The sequence below is a fragment of the Physella acuta genome, unplaced genomic scaffold, assembly GCF_028476545.2.
Source record: "Physella acuta isolate Inbredline_101_S28 unplaced genomic scaffold, ASM2847654v3 ptg000574l, whole genome shotgun sequence".
Lineage (NCBI taxonomy): Eukaryota > Metazoa > Mollusca > Gastropoda > Physidae > Physella > Physella acuta.
This window is the reverse complement of record NW_026732093.1, coordinates 626142-647138: the sequence shown is the minus strand read 5'-3', so window position 1 is coordinate 647138 and position 20997 is coordinate 626142. Positions and strand designations below refer to the sequence as shown.

The window sequence follows — 20997 nt, the reverse complement described above, 5'->3', positions numbered from 1 at the left end:
TTGTTTTATATCTAAAGTATAAAAGAAACAAGTTTGACTTTAACCATCAGCTTTATTTCTGTGCAAAACCCTCAGACATGGAGTAAAATTACAATGTATATATTGTATAGAGAAGATCAGGAGATCTTAAGGAATGTAAATTATACTATACAACATAAATCTTTTTTTAAAAATATCAGTCAACATAATAACTATACATAAGATCAGCTAACAACAGTTAAAGGAACCTCAATTGAACATATGCGCACACAAAAAACCGCAACATTTTAAAAAACCTACTGCATAGGGGCAATATAATCCTTAATGATTATGCTATAGCTTAAAATATGTAACAGGTTATGCTCACACAAAGCTGAAATATCACAGACCCTCTTATAAAATCCCATACACTATGGATTTTATTGTATAGCACCATTTCATTATGGATTTCTTATTTACAATGTAGTAACAGATAAAAGTACATAAAAGGTAATGTGGAGATTAGTGTTCAAGACACACCAGTATTTAAAAAAACACACCACTAACATATTTTATACAATTTTCATCAACTCTTACGTGCTGTGTTGGGCTTTGTACATTTACCACATTTATGTAAATGTTATTTTAAAAACCCCAGAAAGACTTGATTAAACAGCAGTACAAATACTAAATAAATAGCGAACATTCATTATGATTAATGGTAACATATGTGATAAAACAAATTATGTTAATGTGAAATTATTAAATTGATTTCCCTGTGGAGTATAAAACGGCCAGAAATTACCTCATGCTACCAAAGTTGTAAAAAGCTCATCTACAATAAAAACACCATCAAGATTTAATAGACAGTAAGCTGGAATCTAAACTAACATTACCATTGCTTAAGTCACTTTTTGACTGAGGCAGCCGTGTAACTTCTTTAGCATTTTTCTTTTTGGAGCGATTCTCAGAGTATCGTGCCCAGATGTAAGCTATCCCACCTACCAAATTCATTGATATTCCTAGAAATGTTGGCAGGTTGTAAGATACACCGCCAAATGTAAACAATCCTATTAATGTTTGGACTAAGGCTTTCAACCCTCCAACTACACTTGTAGTTAGAGCACTGGTCAGACTTGTACAAAGAAAAAGTGAATAATTCAGCAGCATGCCAACAGTAACACACATAAAAAATATAAACAGGAAGTAAGCATCTGCAAGGTTTGGGTACTGAGCTACAGATGTTATCTCCCCATTTACAATAGCTGCAACTAGGAGTAATGGCAATGTGTTAAAGCAGTTGAGCTGCAGAGTTTCCATCACAGAATAATGTTCCTCTATACGCTTCTGCACTAGCAACAGATAAAGAGCCTGACTGAAGTTGCTACCAATACCACAGATGTAAGCTGTCAAATTAAAACTCAGGTCACCATAACCTGAAATTATAAAAATATTTAAAAATGTATGTTGTAGTCAAGTTATTTTGTAAGAATTTAAGATGTATAAAAATTAAGAAAGGGAAAACAATAAGATGACACTGATACCCTGAAGTCTAGGAGAATTTTAAATTTATCTGATAGGTTTACTTGTTTCCTCAAAAAAGATAGCAAGTTAAAAATCCAAGTTCAATATTTTTTCAAAAACTAATGCACACTTTTTAAACAACAGATAAGATGATAACAATAAAACTCACCTGCAATGATACATCCCAAAGTTAACAGTATAACAGAATACATGGTGAACCTCTTTGGACAACCTGTCTTTAGGATGATAAGCGAAAGGATCATTGTTGAAAGAGGCACACAACGCTTCAATACTCCATACATGGCAATGTTCATATTGGATAAAGCTGTTAAAGCCAATACTGAGTTTGTGCCATAGAAAAATGCTGGTGCAGCAAAAGAGATGCCTCTCTTAATAGTGTATGGTGGCAGATCTATTAGGTGGAAAAAGCAGAGTATCTCTAGTGTTGTGATTGTAAAGAGCATCTGGATAACCATGATGAACACAGGAAAGTCAAAGTTCAAGGTGTCCATTAAAAGTTTAGTCACCAGAGCTGATGATACTGAGCAAACGCCATAGAAAACAGCAGCCAATGTTCCTTTCAATGCTGTGTTAACACTTTCATTCTGTTGTTTATCTATCTCTAAGATGGTGTTTTTTTCTTTATCCATTTTATTTATGGTTTCTGGCAATAAAACTGAGGAAAAAAATGTATTCATCATTTATTTTTTGTCTGCAGTACTAGTTTACACATAATTATATGAATATCTGACTATGGCCAATACTTTAAAACCTTATTTAATGTGTATCCTTACTAAATCCAGCAGGACAACACATTTAAGAATTAAAATTAATAACCTGGATTCTATAATGTACTGCTATGTACTAAGGTCATAGTCAAATCTATTTCAGAAATATTGTTAGGGTTAGAGTCAGGATAACAGATCATAATAATACCAGCAAAAAGCCACTATTTTATTAATCATATGTAATATATATGGCCCAAATTTAATATTACTAAGTATCACACTTTTTTTAAAAATTTAACCATCTCAAGCTCTTGTAACATTTAATTTTTAAGGGATCATGCACCAATGGGGACAGAGTGGTTTGCCATTTTCCTTTTGTTATTAAATGAGGTAGGAAGAAGTAGCCTATATAGTATATATTAGTATTTATAATATTATTTACACAACTGCCTTTGCTTTTTTCAAAAATACTTTTTAGTTGACTAATGCTAAGTATAGCAGTTTTAAAGGCCTACATTTAAGTACTTAATTGGGATGGAGTGGCCCAGCAGTAGCGCTTGGTGGCTAGACTGCTAACCCAAAAGTCACAAGTTCGAACTTAGGAAAAGTAAAGTAGCTGACCACACTAAGTCAAATGTTACTTTAAAATTTAAATTAGTGCTTCTCAGTACCTAGACTAGTAGTAGATCTAGTAGGGCGTCTTAGGGGCCTTGATACCCTACGGCCTACATTAATTAATTAGATCTAGAATAAAAAAACAAACTATAATTTAAATACTAAACTAAAAGCATTTTGGTACCTGCCTTGTCACACTAATAAATTAGATCTAATAGACTCTAATACTTACCGGTACTTCGACAATGTATTTAAATCTAGTGGTCGAACTTTCCCACTTTTATTAACTTTACTACACTAAGAAGTACAATTAGTTAGGTCACTTAGACTTAGTCTATGACAAAAGATGAGTTAGTTAGACTAGCCGTCACTAGCCTCTACTCTAGACTGACTCTAGAGTCTAGACTAGATATAGTAGATAGATCTCTAGATGTTTATTTAAAGTTTAATTAATAATTATTAATACATTAGGCCTAGCTATTTCTAATTTTTTAAATATACATAAACCAGCTATCCTAACATGATCTAATAGTTAACAGGCCTAGATCTATGTCAAAATCATTATTAAATCTAGATCTATCTAGTATCTAACCTCTGGATTCAGTTCTACGTCTAGATTTAGACGGGATTGGTTTTTGAGACGGGATACGCGAATCGATCCATCTAAATGTCGCAAGCTAGCTTTATGTGAATGTGTGTTTATGCTTCTTCATTCCTAAGCATCAGTATTTAGCCTACACCTCGAGTCAGACATTGGCGTAGTCAGAGATTTGTCTTGGGGGTCATATAAATATATATATATATATATATATATATATATATATATATATATATATATATATATATATATATATATATATATAGGCGAGGAGGGGAGGGGTGCGGACCCAGAGTTTCTTCCAGGCATCTCTTCAACCGCCCCCCGAACGAAATGGAATTTATATAGAAAACATACTTTTACTAGTGACCTGGGCAAAAAAAATGCAAAATATATTTACAATATAAAATTATCATTCCAGTTAAATAAAATATTCATTAGTTAATTAGAATTAAATAAACTTTTAAGAGCAGTCCCGACAAGGGTAATGGGGAGGGACATCATGACGTAAACCTGCTACATTCAGCTGGACACCAAATTTTATAACTTACTAAAAAAATGATGTTTGCAATTGTAGTAATAATTGTTAGAGTTAGGCCCCTAAATGCTTTTTTTTCTGGGTGGATTAATATAATATTTGAAGGAAATTGAAAGGTTACTCCCGAGGGGGCGCCAAATTGAAAGTTTGTCTCCGGGCGCCGGGAAGGGTCGCTACGCCTCTGGCTATATGTCTGAAGTCTAAATGAGGGAAGCCTATTGGTCGGGAGTCTTATTGACTGGAGCCTATATGACGGGAGCCTATTTCCCGGTGGCCTAAATGACGGGAGCTTATATGACGGGGTTCATATGTCGGTGGCCCTTTTGACGGGGTCGATTTGACGGGGCTCTTATGTCGGGGCCGTTTTGACGGGGCCGTTTTGTCATTAGCCGTTTTGATGCCGCACGATGTGTGTGTGTGTTTTCTTTACTCGTCGCTCCCTCTACACTGAAAAACTAGTTACGCCCCTGGGTTAATTGTGCTGATGATGAACTTGACCGGAATATCAGTACATTAGGTCAGATACAGTTCATTAAGACAGTATTTACGAAGGATGGTATGAGTAAGGGTGTATTTGCTATTTGATTTGTTTGTTGTGATAGATAACGTGTAGTGCGCGAATGACGCGGTGAAAGTTGTATGACGTACTAGACAAGACGATCATGTAGTTATAAGTAGGGTAACGGACAGCTGAGCGTTGTATAGTTGTTGTTGTTTGAAGGTTGAAAAATAAACGTAGGGAATCTAGTTTCGTTCGTTATATTATTGGTTAAATCGGGTCACTATATTGCATGCATTATTATTTTAATTAGGATAAATTACACAGTCTGCCTTGTTGATTGCTGCTCGAATTAGGATTTCCAATTTATTTTAATATGCTCTGTTCTAGACTATCCCAAATCAACAAACGTTATAGAAGTTGTATATGGCACCTCCTTCTTTTGAGGCCCAAAGCACGTGCTCAGGCCTAATTGCCAGTTAATCTAGCTTTGCCCGGAACCTATAAAAGTACGCACCAAATAATGCTTACACTTGCGCATTTGCAAATCGCAACAGCGCACTTTTTTGTGCCGTTTTTCCCCTTCAATATTTGGATTTTTTCAAAGCATTCAGACTACAGAACCTAATCACATAACCTTGGTTAATTAGGTTTTTTTTAATGTAACACAAAATATCGTTAGAACAATACGGTATCGTCTCAAGGATTTTAATTTCTACAGGTATCGATGTTTGGGTAAGAGAACTGTGGTCAGGGACAGGGCTAAAGTTAGAGGGTAGTTCTAGATTCTAGCTAGATCTAGAGTCTAGACCTATCTACATACGACGGCATGACGTTTACGATGCTTCTGTTTTGCGAATAGACAAAGTAGTAGATCTAGTTTCCGCAGTGAGTAGAGATCTATTCTCTACCCTAGGCCTAGCTACTAGCTAGATAAAACCACATGTCAATCATTAAAGACGTAAGGACAAGGACCTATCTATCATAGAGACTAGAGACACCAGTGTTTCGACAGGCGCCAATTTAATTTAGCTTCCTGTTGCTGACAAAACTAGACAAAAAATGGCACCGTGGAACCTTTAACAGGTGAGGGAACCGTGATGTTACGCCACATTGTCCATCCGATAGTTTCAGAGAGTGATCTCCCTTCACTATTGAGTTCCCGTTGATGAGACATTGTCCCGTAATCTAACAAGTGGGGCTACGTGGGCGCCAGATAGTAGGGTTAATGAGCTCATCCCTACTGGAATTAGAGAAAAATAAGAAAAAAAGAAATATATATATATATATATATATATATATATATATATATATATATATATATATATATATATATACATATATTTATATATATATACATATATATATATATATATATATATATATATATATATATATATATATATATATATATATATATATATATATATATACAGGGGCGTAGCGAGGGGGGAGGGGGGTGCGGACCGCACCGGGTGACACCATTTAGGGGGGGGGACACCAAGGCAAAAATAGCAAAATATACAGAGAAAAACTTGAGGGGGGGGTGCAAATCGAAAACTTGAGGGGGGGGTGCAAATCGAAAGTTTGAGGGGGGGGGTGCAAATCGAAAACTTGAAAGTTTGTCCCCGGGAAGGGTCGCAACGCCTCTGGGGGGGGGGGTGACACCATTAAGTTCCGCACCGGGTGACACCCGACCTCGCTACGCCACTGTATATATATATATATATATATATATATATATATATATATATATATATATATATATATATATATACATATATATATATATATATATACATATATACATATATACATATATATATACATATATACATATATATATATATATACATATATATATATATATATATATACATATATATATATATATATATATATATATATATATATATATATATATATATATATATATATATATATATATATATATATTATCTACCATACAATGAAGCGTTTATGAAATTGCAAGATTAGAATGTGCTTCTCTTTGTGCCGAATATATATGTATATATATATATATATATATATATATATATATATATATATATATATATATATATATATATATATATATATATATATATATATATATATATATATATATATATATATATATATATATATATATATATACAGGGGCGTAGCGAGGGGGGAGGGGGGTGCGGACCGCACCGGGTGACACCATTTAGGGGGGGGACACCAAGGCAAAAATAGCAAAATATACAGAGAAAAACTTGAGGGGGGGGTGCAAATCGAAAACTTGAGGGGGGGGGGGGTGCAAATCGAAAGTTTGAGGGGGGGGGGGGTGCAAATCGAAAACTTGAAAGTTTGTCCCCGGGAAGGGTCGCAACGCCTCTGGGGGGGGGGGGTGACACCATTAAGTGCCGCACCGGGTGACACCCGACCTCGCTACGCCACTGTATATATATATATATATATATATATATATATATATATATATATATATATATATATATATATATATATATATATATACATATATATATATATATACATATATACATATATATATATATATATACATATATACATATATATATATATACATATATATATATATATATATATATATATATATATATATATATATATATTATCTACCATACAATGAAGCGTTTATGAAATTGCAAGATTAGAATGTGCTTCTCTTTGTGCCGAATATATATGTATATATATATATATATATGTATATATATATATATATATATATATATATATATATATATATATATATATATATATATATATATATATATATATATATATATATATATATATATATATATATACATATATATTCGGCACAAAGAGAAGCACATTCTAATCTTGCTGTTTCATAAACGCTTCATTGTATGGTAGATAATATTAAAATAAACCACAGGATAGACCAGAACGAATACAACTGCAAACCAAAAGGAATTGTTAGAATATTGAACAAGGCGTGGCAAGTTAGAGACGGTGGCTATGGTTGCCTGTAGTTCGCGAACTCGCACGTACAGAATACGTGTTTCAAGGAAGGGCAAGCATTTGTAGAAAGTGAAAAAAAAAACTAAAGCTAACTTTTTCGAACCTGGCGGTCTATAATTCAGATGAAGTAGAGTTCATCTGTTTTTTTTTACATCGGCATATGAAGGGATAATGTGGTCAGTGCTATGCCCAGTCGCCTTACTTTCACTAACGTGAGTCAGGGCCGGGTGGACTCAGGGGCGTCCCCAGGACTCAAGCCCTGGGTACGGACTCGTGACTTGAGGGTTAGCAGTCGTACGCTCTACCACCAGTACACGCGGGAAATGAATGTGAAAGCGTATCAAACGACAAGTCTCATCAGAAGCACAAGATGTTGACAGTTGAGAGAGAAACACGACTAACAGCAGATGTGACTAATCTACAATCAATGTTGAATTTATAATCTTCGCAGCCTAGAATTGTGAATAATGGATCAAGACGAAAAATTGAAAATATATAGAATAAAAAGGCCTTTTGCCAGTTCAGTTTGTGTGTGTGTGGAGGGGGGGGGGGGTGACACCGTGAGATGCCGTACCGGGTGACACCCTACCTAGTGACGCCACTGAACCGAGCCGTTTCCTTTTAAAAGAAAAATAACGAAACAATATAGCTTATACTGCCAACTGCTAGTTCGTCTGATTAAACTGGAAACATCGCTAACAATACTGAACTACGACACGTGTTGCAAATCAGGGTTAGATTCATTGTTTCAGTTTAATTCGTTTACACAATTTATTTTTCAAAAGAAGATTAACTAATATTTATTTTATAAAATGCCTTTTCAAAATGCTCTCATCACACATTGTCCATAGACTCCCACCCCACCCCAAGGAATAATACGTTATTAATATTAACGTGCGACAGCGTGGTCTAGCGGTAGAGGGCTAGACTGCTAATACGAATACGGGTTCAAGTCAGTAGAACATCCCTGATGGGTGCCTAACCAGAGGCGTAGCGACCCTTCCCGGCGCCAAACTTTCGATTTGCACCCTCCCCCCTCAAACTTTCGATTTGCCCCCCCCCCCCCCCTCAAACTTTCGATTTGCAACCCCCCTCAAACTTTCGATTTGCACCCCCCCCCCCCCTCAAACTTTCGATTTGCACCACCCCACCCTCAAACTTTCGATTTGCACCCCCCCCCCCCTCAAACTTTCAATTTGTTTTTTCCAACCCATTTTGGCGCTCCCTAAGGTTGGCGCCCGGGGACATATGTCGTCTCCCCCCCCCAAGCTACGCCTCTGTGCCTAACTCATGTTAGGGAAAAAAGGCGGCTGGGCACAGTGCTGACCACACTACCCTTCATATGCGAGGTCTCTGAAGCAGATGAACTCTACTTTATCTGACTTGGGCACGAACTGGAAAAGATGATGATGAATACTAACGTCCGTTAAAGTAGGCTCCAAAAAACTAGCTTAAATTCGTACAATTTATCCAAAAAATGTGTACATCCCCGGTGATATAATCTTTGAGGAAAATGTGGACTAAATGATTATGTTAAATGATCAGTTAAATAATTGTTTTTACCTCCCTCTCCCCACCGTAGTCACAAAAGCCACACTCTCTCCTAAAATGACGTCACGCCTCAACCTACAACCTCTCTCAAAATTGAAGCTTGATTTTTTTTTTAAATATCAATTTTAATGAATTTCTATTACACTTTACAGAAAAAAAACTTTACTTTTTAAAAATACAAAAGTGTGACGTCCCACTAACTGGACACCCCCTCCCTCCTCCCAGTTTTGTTTTACAGCAAATAATTCTAGGCACCCACCAAGGACGAAATTACAAATGTTAAGTTACAAAAACTCCATGCAGCAGCATTTCAGATTTCACTTCCACCTCAGTGGACCCATCCCAGACGTCATTTTTCACAGACGAGGTAAAGTATCTGTGTTAAAACACAAAGACCGATGTTATATGTATGTTATATGTTTAGCCACACTAAAAACACACGGTAGGCCTATACGTACGTAGAAACACAATATATGTACTTCAATTTCATGCCATTTAAATTCAAGAAGAAAAAAACCACTATTCTTATACTCAACCATGCAAATATATTTTTAAAATCTCCAGCATATTAACGACGATGAACTACTTCCAGAAAATGCGTCAAGCAAAGGTCATTCCTTCAGCTCCTGGTAATTGTCTACATGTGTTATGTAATTGCGTGCATGTACTATGTAATTGTGTACATGTATTATGTAATTGTGTATATGTATTTTGTAATTGTGTACATGCATTAAATAATTGTGTACATGTATTATGAACTTGTGTAAATGTATTATGTAATTGTGTATATGTATTATGTAATTTTATATGTGTATTATGTGATTGCTTGCATGTATTATGTAATTGTGTACATGTATTATGTACTTGTGTACATGCATTATGTAATTGTGTAAATGTATTATGTAATTGTGTATATGCATTTTGTAATTGTGTATATGCATTTTGTAATTGTGTGCATGTATTATGTAATTGTGTGCATGTATTATGTAATTGCGTGCATGTACTATGTACTTGTGTACATGTATTATGTAATTGTGTGTATGTATTATTTAAATGTGCATATGTATAATGTAATTGTGTATATGTATTATGTAATTGCTTGCATGTATTATGTAATAGTGTACATGTATTATGAACTTGTGGAAATGTATTATGTGAAACCTTCATATTTCAGGTCTGGCACCATGAAAATGTATAGTGTTTGGTCACCCTTTTCTCACATACAATATCAAAGTGACCAAACCATTTCTGAAAAGGTGAGAGGAAAATTTTTGCACTGACAGTCATTTGTGAGTCCTATACGCAGTGGCGTCACATAGGCGGGGTGCGGTCCGCGCCGGGTGACGTTGATTTGGGGGGGCTACATCGAAATATTATTGCTAAAACAATGTTTTGTCTAGTTTAAAAAAATAAATAACATCACGCTAGGGCAACGAAGTCATACTTTAAACATCACACTAAGATTTCCGTTTCACGTGTTGTTAACAGTTGTATAAGTTGGACATTATACAGTTTGAACTACGAGTGTGGCGGCTCCGTGAGTTTTGGGCACAGAAAGGAAAAGATGATGAGGAACCATGAGTGTAACCAAAGATTTAAAGTTCACAATTTTAAGTTACATTAAATCCGTCTACATTATGTAGGCCTAGTGTTTCTTTCAGACTTTTTTCTTAAGGTTGAGTGGGCGGGGGGGGGGGGGGTTGGGCTTTTAAATTTTTGATGGGGGGACGGGACGAACACAAGTAAAAGCATATTTTAATTATTTTTCTACATAAAGTCTATATCGTTCACATGGGCGGGGGGGCGGGTGCTTGAAGTGATGAAAGAAACTCTGTATAGGCCTATTTATTGGTTTCTAAATATTTTGTTTGCCCTGTACTTCAGCCATGATTTACAACTTGGGAAATCTTACTGGATGGATGCTAAAGTGAAAGACATGTAAGTGTAGCATTCATTTGAGTATAGTACAGTTCGGTACAGAGGTGTCATTTTATTTTGCTCACAAAGAATCTACATAAAGTCATCATAAAAATCTAACTAAAGCTATCATAAAATCTTGCTAAGGCTATCAAAGAATATAGTTAAAGCTATCATAGAATATAGTTAAAGCTATCATAGAATCTAGCCAAAGCCATCATAGAACTAGCCAAAGCCATCATAGAACTAGCTAAAGCCATCATAGAAGTAGCTAAATAAGCCATCGTGTAACTAGCTAAAACCATCATAGAACTAGCTAAATAAGCCATCGTGTAACTAGCGAAAGCCATCAAAGAACTAGCTAAAACCATCATGTAACTAGCTAAAGCCATCATAGAACTAGCTAAATAAGCCATCGTGTAACTAGCTAAAGCCATCATAGAACTAGCTAAAGCCATCATGTAACTAGCTAAAGCCATCATAGAACTAGCTAAAGCCATCATAGAACTATCTAAAGCCATCATAGAACTAGCTAAAGCCATCATACAACTAGCTAAAGCATTACAAAAGCTCATTATTCGGTCTAGTGTAAAGTTTTCCAACCCACGTTTAGACTTACTGTAATACACCTGCACTCCCATGTTTACGTTGTTCTGTCCACAAGCTTGAACGATGCACTAGACAAGTTTCCAAATGACTATCACATCAACTGCGGGGGTCCTGCGCTCAACATTGCCAGATCAGCACAGGTAAGGGGTTTTATTTGAGCACTCAATCTTTTGTTTTTAGTTTACATTTTTAGAAGACACAGAACTGACCGTCTTTTGTGCCTTGCTACATAAGCCAAAGCAAAGCAGTTTTCACATTTAATCTCTGGTACAAAGCTTCTTATATAACTTTTTATATAAATTACTTTTAATATTGGTTTATAGCAAGAGGAGCAGTGTTTCCCCCTCTCCCCCCCCCCCCGAACGAAATAAATATATATGCTTTTACCAGTGTCCCCCCACCTGGGAAATTTAGACCCCCCTCCGTTCCCAAAAACTTCAAGTGCCCCCCCCCCCCCCCCGAGAAAAAAAGTGTCTGAAGTCTGAAAGAAACACGGATGAGGATGTTTTATTATTAGCCTCGTATTTCTGTTTTGTTATTAAAGGGAAACAACTACAAATGTTTTTCTGAATGTCGTAAGGCTATGTTTGTACCAACGAAATGGGTCGTGTCGGTGTGACATCACCCAGCTCTGATGGGTAGGCCTACCTTCACATGCCGATGATACATAGGCCCCTATGTGCTCTTTAGACCACCAGGACAGGGAGGATTCGTTTATTTTCTTTTTACTTTTGTTAACCCAAGGCAAAAGAGTTCTGCCAGCCACAATTCTTGTCAATCAACCAAGCAGTTTATTCAAGTAAAAAATTAGTTTAGCATTAATCATTAAAGTACTTTTAAACAAGACCTATTTCTGCACCCCGAATTCTGGTAACCGTTTCAGGCAATGGTACACACGCCACGTTCTCTCATATTTCTGGGCGAGAAAGCTTTGGACGACATGAGCATCCAGCTCGTCCACGTCTTCAAGGAGTCCCATCTAGGTTTTCAGCTGGAAGAAAACCACAAATCAAAGACAAATGTTATGGTAATCTTGTACTGTAAGGACAAGTAAGTTTTACACCGCAGTTTATTTGGTTGTTGGGACGGCGTTTTTGGCCAGTAGAGCAGAGGCGTAGCTAGGGGGGGGGACATATGTCCCCGGGCGCCGACCTTAGGGGGGCGCCAAATTGAAAGTTGAGGGGGGGGGGGGGGGTGCAAATGAAAAGTTCGAAGGGGGGTGCAAAGGAAAAGTTCGAGGGGGGTGCAAATCGAAAGTTTGTCCCCGGGCGCCGGGAAGGGTCGCTACGCCTCTGCCGCAGAGCGCTCGACTGCTAGCCCGAAGGTCTAGAGTTCGTATCTCGGTCCGGACTCGTTTCTGCAGGAAGTCTCTGAGACCCAGAGCCGGCACCAGGTTATTTAGCGGCCTATGCAAAACTTATTAAAACGCCCCCTTTTACACAAATTAATTACTAAAACGTTTGTATAAGAAAACAATGAATTATCGGTGGCATATTAATTTATAACAGATTGCATAAACGTTATAATTAATATGTAGACATCAAAATTCAAAATCAAATTTTAATTGCCTCCTTCGCCTGCAGACCTCCCAGGGTGAGTTCCAGAACGGAACTTACCTGTTTTAAACTTGACTGTCTTTAGTTATGATTGTAAAATGTCTAAATGTGTGATTATGTAACGAATTTTAGTGTTTGAAAATAAAAGGTTATAAATGTTATAGATTTCAGCCTACAATTATAATACTTTAAGAGAGGGTGAAAAATATCAAAAAGACCCTTAATTAATCAGATGACCAATTTGCGACTAAAATGATTTTAGACGCATTACTTGCACTATCTCATTCTATATGTCTACTAATATTAAGTATTGCAACCTATAACGGCTACTGATGTATTTGTTTTTCAACTTGATAATGCTGAAAAAAACAAACAACCTACCAAACTATTTTGTTTAGAACTTTTGTTTTATATAATTTTTTACAATAGTAAATAATAACTTAAAGTTGTATTTATGAGTAAGCAGTCAATCTAAGTTGCAGGAATTTGAAATGAATATAGAGTTAAAGAACGAATGTTCTCCCATTTTGAAATCCTAATACCAAAATTTCATTCAAGGGAAATAACTTTCACAAGAATAGCTAAATTAACCAAGTGTAACTAAGACATGCTTGAAAAACACAATAAAACTCTTTAAGTTTCATTACATAATCATTATACCTAACTTTTAAAAATATTAATTATGTAATCTGTCAAAACAATATATTTTACCAATTGACTATTTAACTGTAGTTTGTTTGAAAGTATAAACATAGTAGCTTTATTTTAACAAACTTCTTGTCAATATTGATGACATTCACACATGCACTGAGCTGTTATGTTAAAGAAACATTTAATTTTGGATCCCCAAAATAATCTCTCTGGAGAAAGAAGATGTGGAGAGTGTCCCACACTATATTATACTTACAAATGAGGCCAACAAAGAAAGCAGAGTCCTTATAATCCTCAATGGGAGGAGGGTGCAATGTTGCCACTGCAACACAGACAGGCACCTGCCTAAAATGTGTGAGCATTTGAGGACTCGCGCTCTTGACGGCGCCCAGCTAGTAGATGGACAGTACAGGGCAATTGAGCCTTGGGGATGCAAATGATAAAGAAGAAGTTAGGGAGCATCTAAGTAACAATAGAAATTTCTTAAAGCATTGGAACAGTTATGATGTTGACGGAGAAAGACAAAATGAAATGCTTAGAGAAGCAAGGCACAGAGAGGTACAAGATGCCTTTGAAGTAGATGGCCAAACTGAAGCACATCATACTACTGTAGCACCGCAGCAAGTTAACGAAAGCGTAACAGAAACCACCATAGAGGCCGAAGCCATGGAGACAATAGCAACCAGGAATTCCATAGTAACCGGGTCTCAAAAAGATGGGAATCACGAAAATTTGGAGGCTGTCGACGAAACAATAACTAATATTCTTCAAGATAACTCTAGTTCAGAAAACATAACGAAACCGCTAAAGGAAATTAAAAGCTCACAAAGTATGTCAGCAACAAAGGTATCAGGTCAACTGTCATATAGTCAAGCAATCAGTTCAAGTAAAAATCAATTACCTACAGTAAAGCCACCTCAAAGGTTCGTGACCAGGGCCCAACGGGATAGCAAACCAACGGCTGGAAGGTTTGGAATTAAAAGACCACCACCATCCAGCCCTCCAGAAACAGATGTTCGAAAGAAAACCCCAAATAATTCATGCTAAATCTGGCAACATTGAACATCAGGGGGCTAGGGACAAAACACATTATATAAACAACATAATAAATAAACACAATATTGACATCCTACTTTTACAGGAAACTAAAATTGGAACTACAGAGGAAGCAAATAAACTAGATGCATAATTAATATCGACAGTCTCAAGCTAAACATCACTCGATCAGCCCTCAAGTAATTTAACATTAGAACAGTCTTCTGTTTCCCAAGTTTTTAAAAGTGCACAACCTGAATGGTAGAAAGAAATACACACCTCACCCTCCCCCCCCCCCCCCCCCCACACACACACACTTCCCTCCACTCAGCCGGACTGGCGGATTTTTCAGGGTGGCGTGCCCTCTTTGCCAGGGGTCAATTTTGTGTCATGGAAAGTTTTGGAATGATAGATCAGTAATGTGTATTACAGAGACACTTCTCCCACGGTGGTTTCTATTTCTGTCTACAATGTGAACTTTTGACTCCTCAGCTAAGGACAGAGCACAGTAAACTAAGCAGTCAGGAGAGGCCTAGTTTGCACACCTTATTTTAGTCTAGTTCTTATGCCATTTTATTTTCTCCATTTGATTATTATATATGCAATTGATGTTCATGTCTTTGATGCTGTGTAAAATCTATCAAATAAATTATTATTACTGAAAAAAAAAAAAAAAAAAAATCCCCAAAATAATGGGACGCAAAAAAAAAAAAAAAAATAAAAATAAAAAAAAAATAATGGGACGCATTTGAAATAAAGTAAAATACGAAGTAGGGAGTTGGGGGTGCATTTTAACCATCTCGAATAAATGTAGGCCTATAAAAGCCCAATTTGGGGTGGGGGTGCAAAAATGATTCGCCGAAATAGATTGCTAAGCCTTTGTATATTGCCATCTATAGTTTATAAAAGATAATCAAAGTTAGTAATTATTAGGTACTTTTTGATAATGGCGATTACACATTTTTGCGCCCCAACTAGGGATGGCGCCCTAGGCGACCGCCTAGTTCGCCTTATAGGTAGCGCCGGCCCTGCTGAGACCATCCACCCTTTGGTTACCTGACTCACGCTAGTAAAAGTAAAGGCGGCAGGGAATAGTGTTGACCATACCATTCCTTCATATGCCGAGGTTATGCAACAACTCTACTTCATTTGCTTATGGATCGTTGGGTCTAAAAGAGGAAATTTAATTTTAATTTTATTTATTTATTTATTTTACAGCCTCACAATGTAGGACCAACCAATGGTCACAAATGATAGTACTACCCTTTTTCTCTTCACCCACTTACACCCAACCCCCGTGCACTTTTTTTGGTCAGCAACTGCCCCAAGGAATGTTCCCTACACATCAGCCATCTGATGCTCCTCGCTAGTCATTTCTTAAGTGTTGATCAATGTTGCTTTAAATGCTGTTCTCTGTTGTCCTATATAGTTGTTAGCTACTGATGTTTTTAAATTATCTATTGTCCTATAGGTTTTAGCGACTGATGTTTTTAAATTATCTATTGTCCTATATTTGTTAGCTACTGATGTATTTTAAATTATCTATTGTGCTATAGTTGTTAGCTACTGATGTTTTAAATTATCTATTGTCCTATAGTTGTTAGCTACTGACGTTTTAAATTATCTATTGTCCTGTAGTTGTTAGCTACTGATGTTATTATCACTGAACAAGTCATCAATTCGATATTACAGGTGGTGCGAGCTATACTTTGTGGATGCGAATTCTTCCTTCAGTACATCGTTCGTTGACAGGCCGTCAATCAGCAAACTGCTGTCTCGGTCAAACATTCTCATTCTTTCTGTAAGGTCCATCTTCCAATCAAACATTCTTTCTGTAAGGTCTATCGTCCAATCAAACATCCTTTCCGTAAGGTCCATCTTCCAATCATTCTCGTTCTTTCTGTAAGGTCCATCTTCCAATCAAACATTCTTTCTGTAAGGTCTATCGTCCAATCAAACATTATTTCTGTAAGGTCCATCTTCCAATCAAACATTCTTTCTGTAAGGTCTATCGTCCAATCAAACATTCTTTCTGTAAGGTCCATCTTCCAATCATTATCGTTCTTTCTGTAAGGTCCATCTTCCAATCAAACATTATGTCTGTAAGGTCTATCGTCCAATCAAACATCCTTTCTGTAAGGTCCATCTTCCAATCATTATCGTTCTTTCTGTAAGGTCCATCTTCCAATCAAACATTCTTTCTGTAAGGTCTATCGTCCAATCGAACATTCTTTCTGTAAGGTCCATCTTCCAATCAAACATTCTTTCTGTAAGGTCTATCGTCCAATCAAACATTCTTTCTGTAAGGTCCATCTTCCAATCATTATCGTTCTTACTGTAAGGTCCATCTTCCAATCAAACATTATGTCTGTAAGGTCTATCGTCCAATCAAACATCCTTTCTGTAAGGTCCATCTTCCAATCATTATCGTTCTTTCTGTAAGGTCCATCTTCCAATCAAACATTCTTTAAGGTCCATCTTCCAATCAAACATTCTTTCTATATGGTCCATTTTCCAATCAAACATTCTTTCTGTAAGGTCCATCTTCCAATCAAACGTAATCATTTTTCTGTAGTCCATCTATCTTTGTGTCTATTTTCACATTTACTTTGGTCTTTAATCTATTTATATCTTTCCTGAAACCATTCCCTTCCAGGATTTGAGCATTTTAATGACGCCAAAAGCAGCTCAAAAGTTTTCCTATTACTGCTCGGCAAGCTTTAAAGTCCTGGCTGTGAATTTGTCGAACGTTGACATTTTGACCCGGGCTAAACTCAACGTGTGCGACATCTTGAACTGTGCGGACATTTTGTTTCTCAATAAACGGGTAAGTCGTGACCCGCCCCCCCCCCCCACCACACACACACGTACACTTACAGACAAGTTAGGTCATCATTGGGTAGGCCCACCAGCTATAAACAGCTTCATTGGCAGATACTGGTATCTGGACTTCATAAAATGTGTGTGGTGTATGTGTGAGGGGGGGGGGGTCTCCCGAAAATCACAAGGATTTGGTTACAATGTGCTGTGTTACAACAAGATAACCGAAAACTCATGTTCGTTACAGCATCGGTAAGTACAAGTGGGAGGGGGGGGGGGGGAAAGCTAGGGTTATTTGTGAAGGAAGTCATTTGTGTGTAGGTCTTTAATGTATGTACAACCTATAAAGTATGTACACAATAACAGGCCTTTAGACATACATCTCGTGCAGATGAGGCTCGTTAGCTGTGGGCAGCCACTCTTCCAGGAGAAACAACTCCCCAAATCAAACAACTGCTGCCTTGTAGTTTGTTCTTGGTTGGACAAAGGCAATGGAAGCAAATCCAAAAAGCAGGCTGAAATCGGAGTCAATGGCGCATAACCAGTTGACACGTATACTTAATTGTGCTGGACGGGATCCCATCCAACACTAAAATTATGAACGTAGAAAAAGTATTTTCGAAATTCTCGGCCGACGCGTTAGATGGTCATAGCCTGTCACGTATTGAGTTACGGGATTCTACGTGACAAAGCTTGTGCTTGCTAGTACCCAATGTCATTCAGACTCACTTCATTGAATTCTCCCCAGAGTGCTAAAGCATTGATGCAGATTTTCAACATCTCAGTAAGTTTAACCATTAGTTTGTTTACAATCAACTTGCTAGGTAATATTTTCCGTCAACGTGCCCGTCCGTCTGTTTGAGCGCCTGTCTGCTTGTCTGTCTGTCTGTCTTTTTGTCTGATTACGATTACCCGTCTCTCTGTTGTCTGTCTGTCTGTCTATCTGTATATATATATATATATATATATATATATATATATATATATATATATATATATATATATATATATATATATATAATTTTTCGTGTTTTAAACAGAACAAGAATCTTATGGTGAGTATTGAGATTGTTCTCATATTTCTTGTTTTATTTTTCTTCTAAAACAAGGCATAATTAATTGGTTTTGTGTTGTGTTAATCGTTTAGGAAAGGCACATTAACCTACAACTGACATTCTATTAGCTGACGCGAACTTTAATTTTAATGAGAGGAGCTATTTGGGGGAAGGGTGGGGGGGGGGGGGGGGTCGAACATTGGTGACGATAGGAAGGGGGTTCATGAGGTGTGATATTTGCATTTTTACAAAGTAGGGATACTTTCTATACTGAGTTTTAACCGTTTTTTTTTTCGCTTTTACAAATTACTTTTTGTTCATTGTATATAAAAAAAAGATCGTTGTTGGCTATATAACCTTGGTTGACCACGATTAGACAACTGCAGCGTGACATTCTCTTTTTAAATAACACTGCAGTGAGTTGTGTAATTATTTTTGGGTGGAGGGGGGGGGGGGAGTAGAAATGAAGAGGGGGTTGCCTTTCTGCGAAGATAAGAACGACCTTAAAATGCTTAGAGCGACATTCTTAAACCAATTGTTACTATTGGATAGTGCGACACTTGGTAGGTGTAACTCTGAATGGGTGCGGTAACGCTAAACTTGGCACTAAAGTGGACACGCAACTCTATCTTCATTTACTGTGTGAGTCACCCCAGCATTTTCTATGTCTCCACAGTGTGTGAGTACACTTAGGCAAACTAGTCACATTGCTGCCTGGATCAAGTCCCTCTCCAAAAAACAGTGCACAGTCGTAGTATTCAACGGAAATGTGGTCTATGTTACAGGTCATGCAAAGGCTTTCTTTTACATTAAAGCGGAATATATATATATATATATATATATATATATATATATATATATATATATATATATATATATATATATATATATATATATCAGACTTATAACGCAGAATACGTATAACAAAAATATTGAAACATTTAAAATTACCGTATTTAAACAATTTTCGCAATGATTCTGAATTTTTAAACCATAGATTCCAACGTAACGTCCAAGCATAAGACACCATTCAAGAAAAAACACCCTATTGTAGATCATTATGGAGTTCATTGTGCCTTTGTTGGAGGTAAGTTTTTCCAATAGCAAATGGCCACTGGTCCCTTTAGCAATGCTCGTCCAGTTACATAAAGCACGAAACAAGGGTTTTTACTTTGGTGCTAGGTCACATGTGTGTGTGTGTGGGGGGGGGGGGGGGGGACGAAGACGACGACTAATAGTTCACATAATGCTTTATGTAGCTAAACATGTGGGCTACCCTATATTACAGTTTTCATAATTCGTGTAGGGTTTATAGCTGGAATCGGTCAAGGCTGCCCGTTGGATATTTGTATCGACAGCGGATTTTACTGCGCGGATATCGTAACTGGTCAGTTTGGTCTGACCTTCCCGTCCAATATGGGAGACCTATTGTCACTTTGGAAACTACACATGGAACAGTATTTGGCGAAGAAAGCCTCACTCAACAATGGGGAAATATCAACGCCTTTTAAGAAACTGAGTACCTGAGGTTTCGTCATACCAGTGGGTTGGGAGTGGATGTTGATATTAGTAGAATATTACTTGCTATACCATTGGTTTTCTAGCTGAATTTTTTTCAATTGTTCACTTTTTTCATTAAACGTTGCTGCGACTTTTAAAAAGATATTCCAAACGTGTTGTGACGACTTAATTTTGCTAAGTAATGCAAATGTTTTCATAAAATCTTTGATTTGTTAATTGTTATCTGGATTTTTTAGGGGTCATCAAAAAATGACATCACGTTTTTTTTTTGACCTTTTTTACCACCCCCCCTCCCCCCCGTCACTAAAGCCAGAACCCCGCCCCCTAAAATGACTTCACATCTCAGCCTACAATCCCCCTCAAAATTGAAGTTGAATTTTCTTAAAATACAATATTTTTCCAAAATCTTGTCTGAACTCTGTCAGCATAGAGTATTTTAATTAAATCCTATTAGAATTTATTAAAACAGTTTTCTAAAAAGCGAAATAACGGCTAAAATTAGTTTTCTAACATTGCTTTTTTATAATGCAAAAGTGTGACGTCACAACATCTGTACCCCCCCCCCCCATCACAAAATTAAATTACGGACCCCCTACTAGTGTGACGTCATTTATGGACGACCCCCTAAAGCCATCATTTATACGCTATTTCCCTGTAAGGTTGAAAATCAGAACTTACTAGTAGATATAGTACAAGTATTAGAATCGAGGTCAATACATGTGTTTTACGCTTTAAACAAACAATACATTTTTAACCATTAAAAAGATCAAACACTGTTCAGAAGTGAATGTGATCTGAATACATATTAAC

The 20997-nt window shown here is 36.8% G+C and overlaps 2 protein-coding genes across 4 annotated transcripts; one reads left to right on the top strand and one right to left on the bottom strand.

Moving 5' to 3' along the window:
- Positions 1 to 43: 43 nt before the first annotated feature.
- LOC131946877 (uncharacterized) lies at positions 44 to 3155 on the bottom strand. The gene is made up of 3 exons (XM_059307859.1): positions 3058 to 3155; positions 1652 to 2158; positions 44 to 1394 (listed from the first exon to the last, which is right to left on the bottom strand). Exons 2-3 carry the CDS (start codon positions 2130 to 2132, stop codon positions 811 to 813), a joined length of 1065 nt encoding a protein of 354 aa, XP_059163842.1. The 5' UTR covers positions 2133 to 2158; positions 3058 to 3155; the 3' UTR covers positions 44 to 810.
- Positions 3156 to 3473: 318 nt separating this feature from the next.
- Positions 3474 to 20322, top strand: LOC131946874 (adenosine kinase). Of its 3 annotated transcripts, none has more exons than XM_059307856.1 (13): positions 3474 to 3518; positions 9249 to 9390; positions 9588 to 9652; positions 10198 to 10279; positions 10908 to 10961; positions 11605 to 11689; positions 12433 to 12599; positions 16484 to 16592; positions 17448 to 17618; positions 18360 to 18395; positions 19343 to 19451; positions 19664 to 19753; positions 19973 to 20322. In XM_059307856.1, the coding sequence occupies exons 5-13, from the start codon at positions 10939 to 10941 to the stop codon at positions 20191 to 20193; spliced, it is 1011 nt and encodes a 336-aa protein (XP_059163839.1). In that variant the 5' UTR covers positions 3474 to 3518; positions 9249 to 9390; positions 9588 to 9652; positions 10198 to 10279; positions 10908 to 10938; the 3' UTR covers positions 20194 to 20322. The 3 variants fall into 3 exon arrangements, with proteins under 3 accessions (XP_059163839.1, XP_059163838.1, XP_059163837.1); XM_059307855.1 differs by lacking the exon at positions 3474 to 3518 and adding an exon at positions 5078 to 5195; XM_059307854.1 differs by lacking the exon at positions 3474 to 3518 and adding an exon at positions 5084 to 5181.
- The last annotated feature ends 675 nt before the right edge of the window (positions 20323 to 20997 follow it).

Bases quoted from the DNA above. Each gene is read 5' to 3' on its own strand.
- LOC131946877 (XM_059307859.1), bottom strand. From the start codon at position 2,132: ATGGATAAAGAAAAAAACACCATCTTAGAGATAGATAAACAACAGAAT. The intron at 1,395-1,651 runs GTGAGTTTTATT...TTATAATTTCAG, and splicing joins TTTGGGATGTATCATTGCAG to GTTATGGTGACCTGAGTTTT.
- LOC131946874 (XM_059307856.1), top strand. From the start codon at position 10,939: ATGGATGCTAAAGTGAAAGACAT. The intron at 17,619-18,359 runs GTAAGTCGTGAC...AATTCTCCCCAG, and splicing joins TTTTGTTTCTCAATAAACGG to AGTGCTAAAGCATTGATGCA. The intron at 18,396-19,342 runs GTAAGTTTAACC...ATGTCTCCACAG, and splicing joins TGCAGATTTTCAACATCTCA to TGTGTGAGTACACTTAGGCA.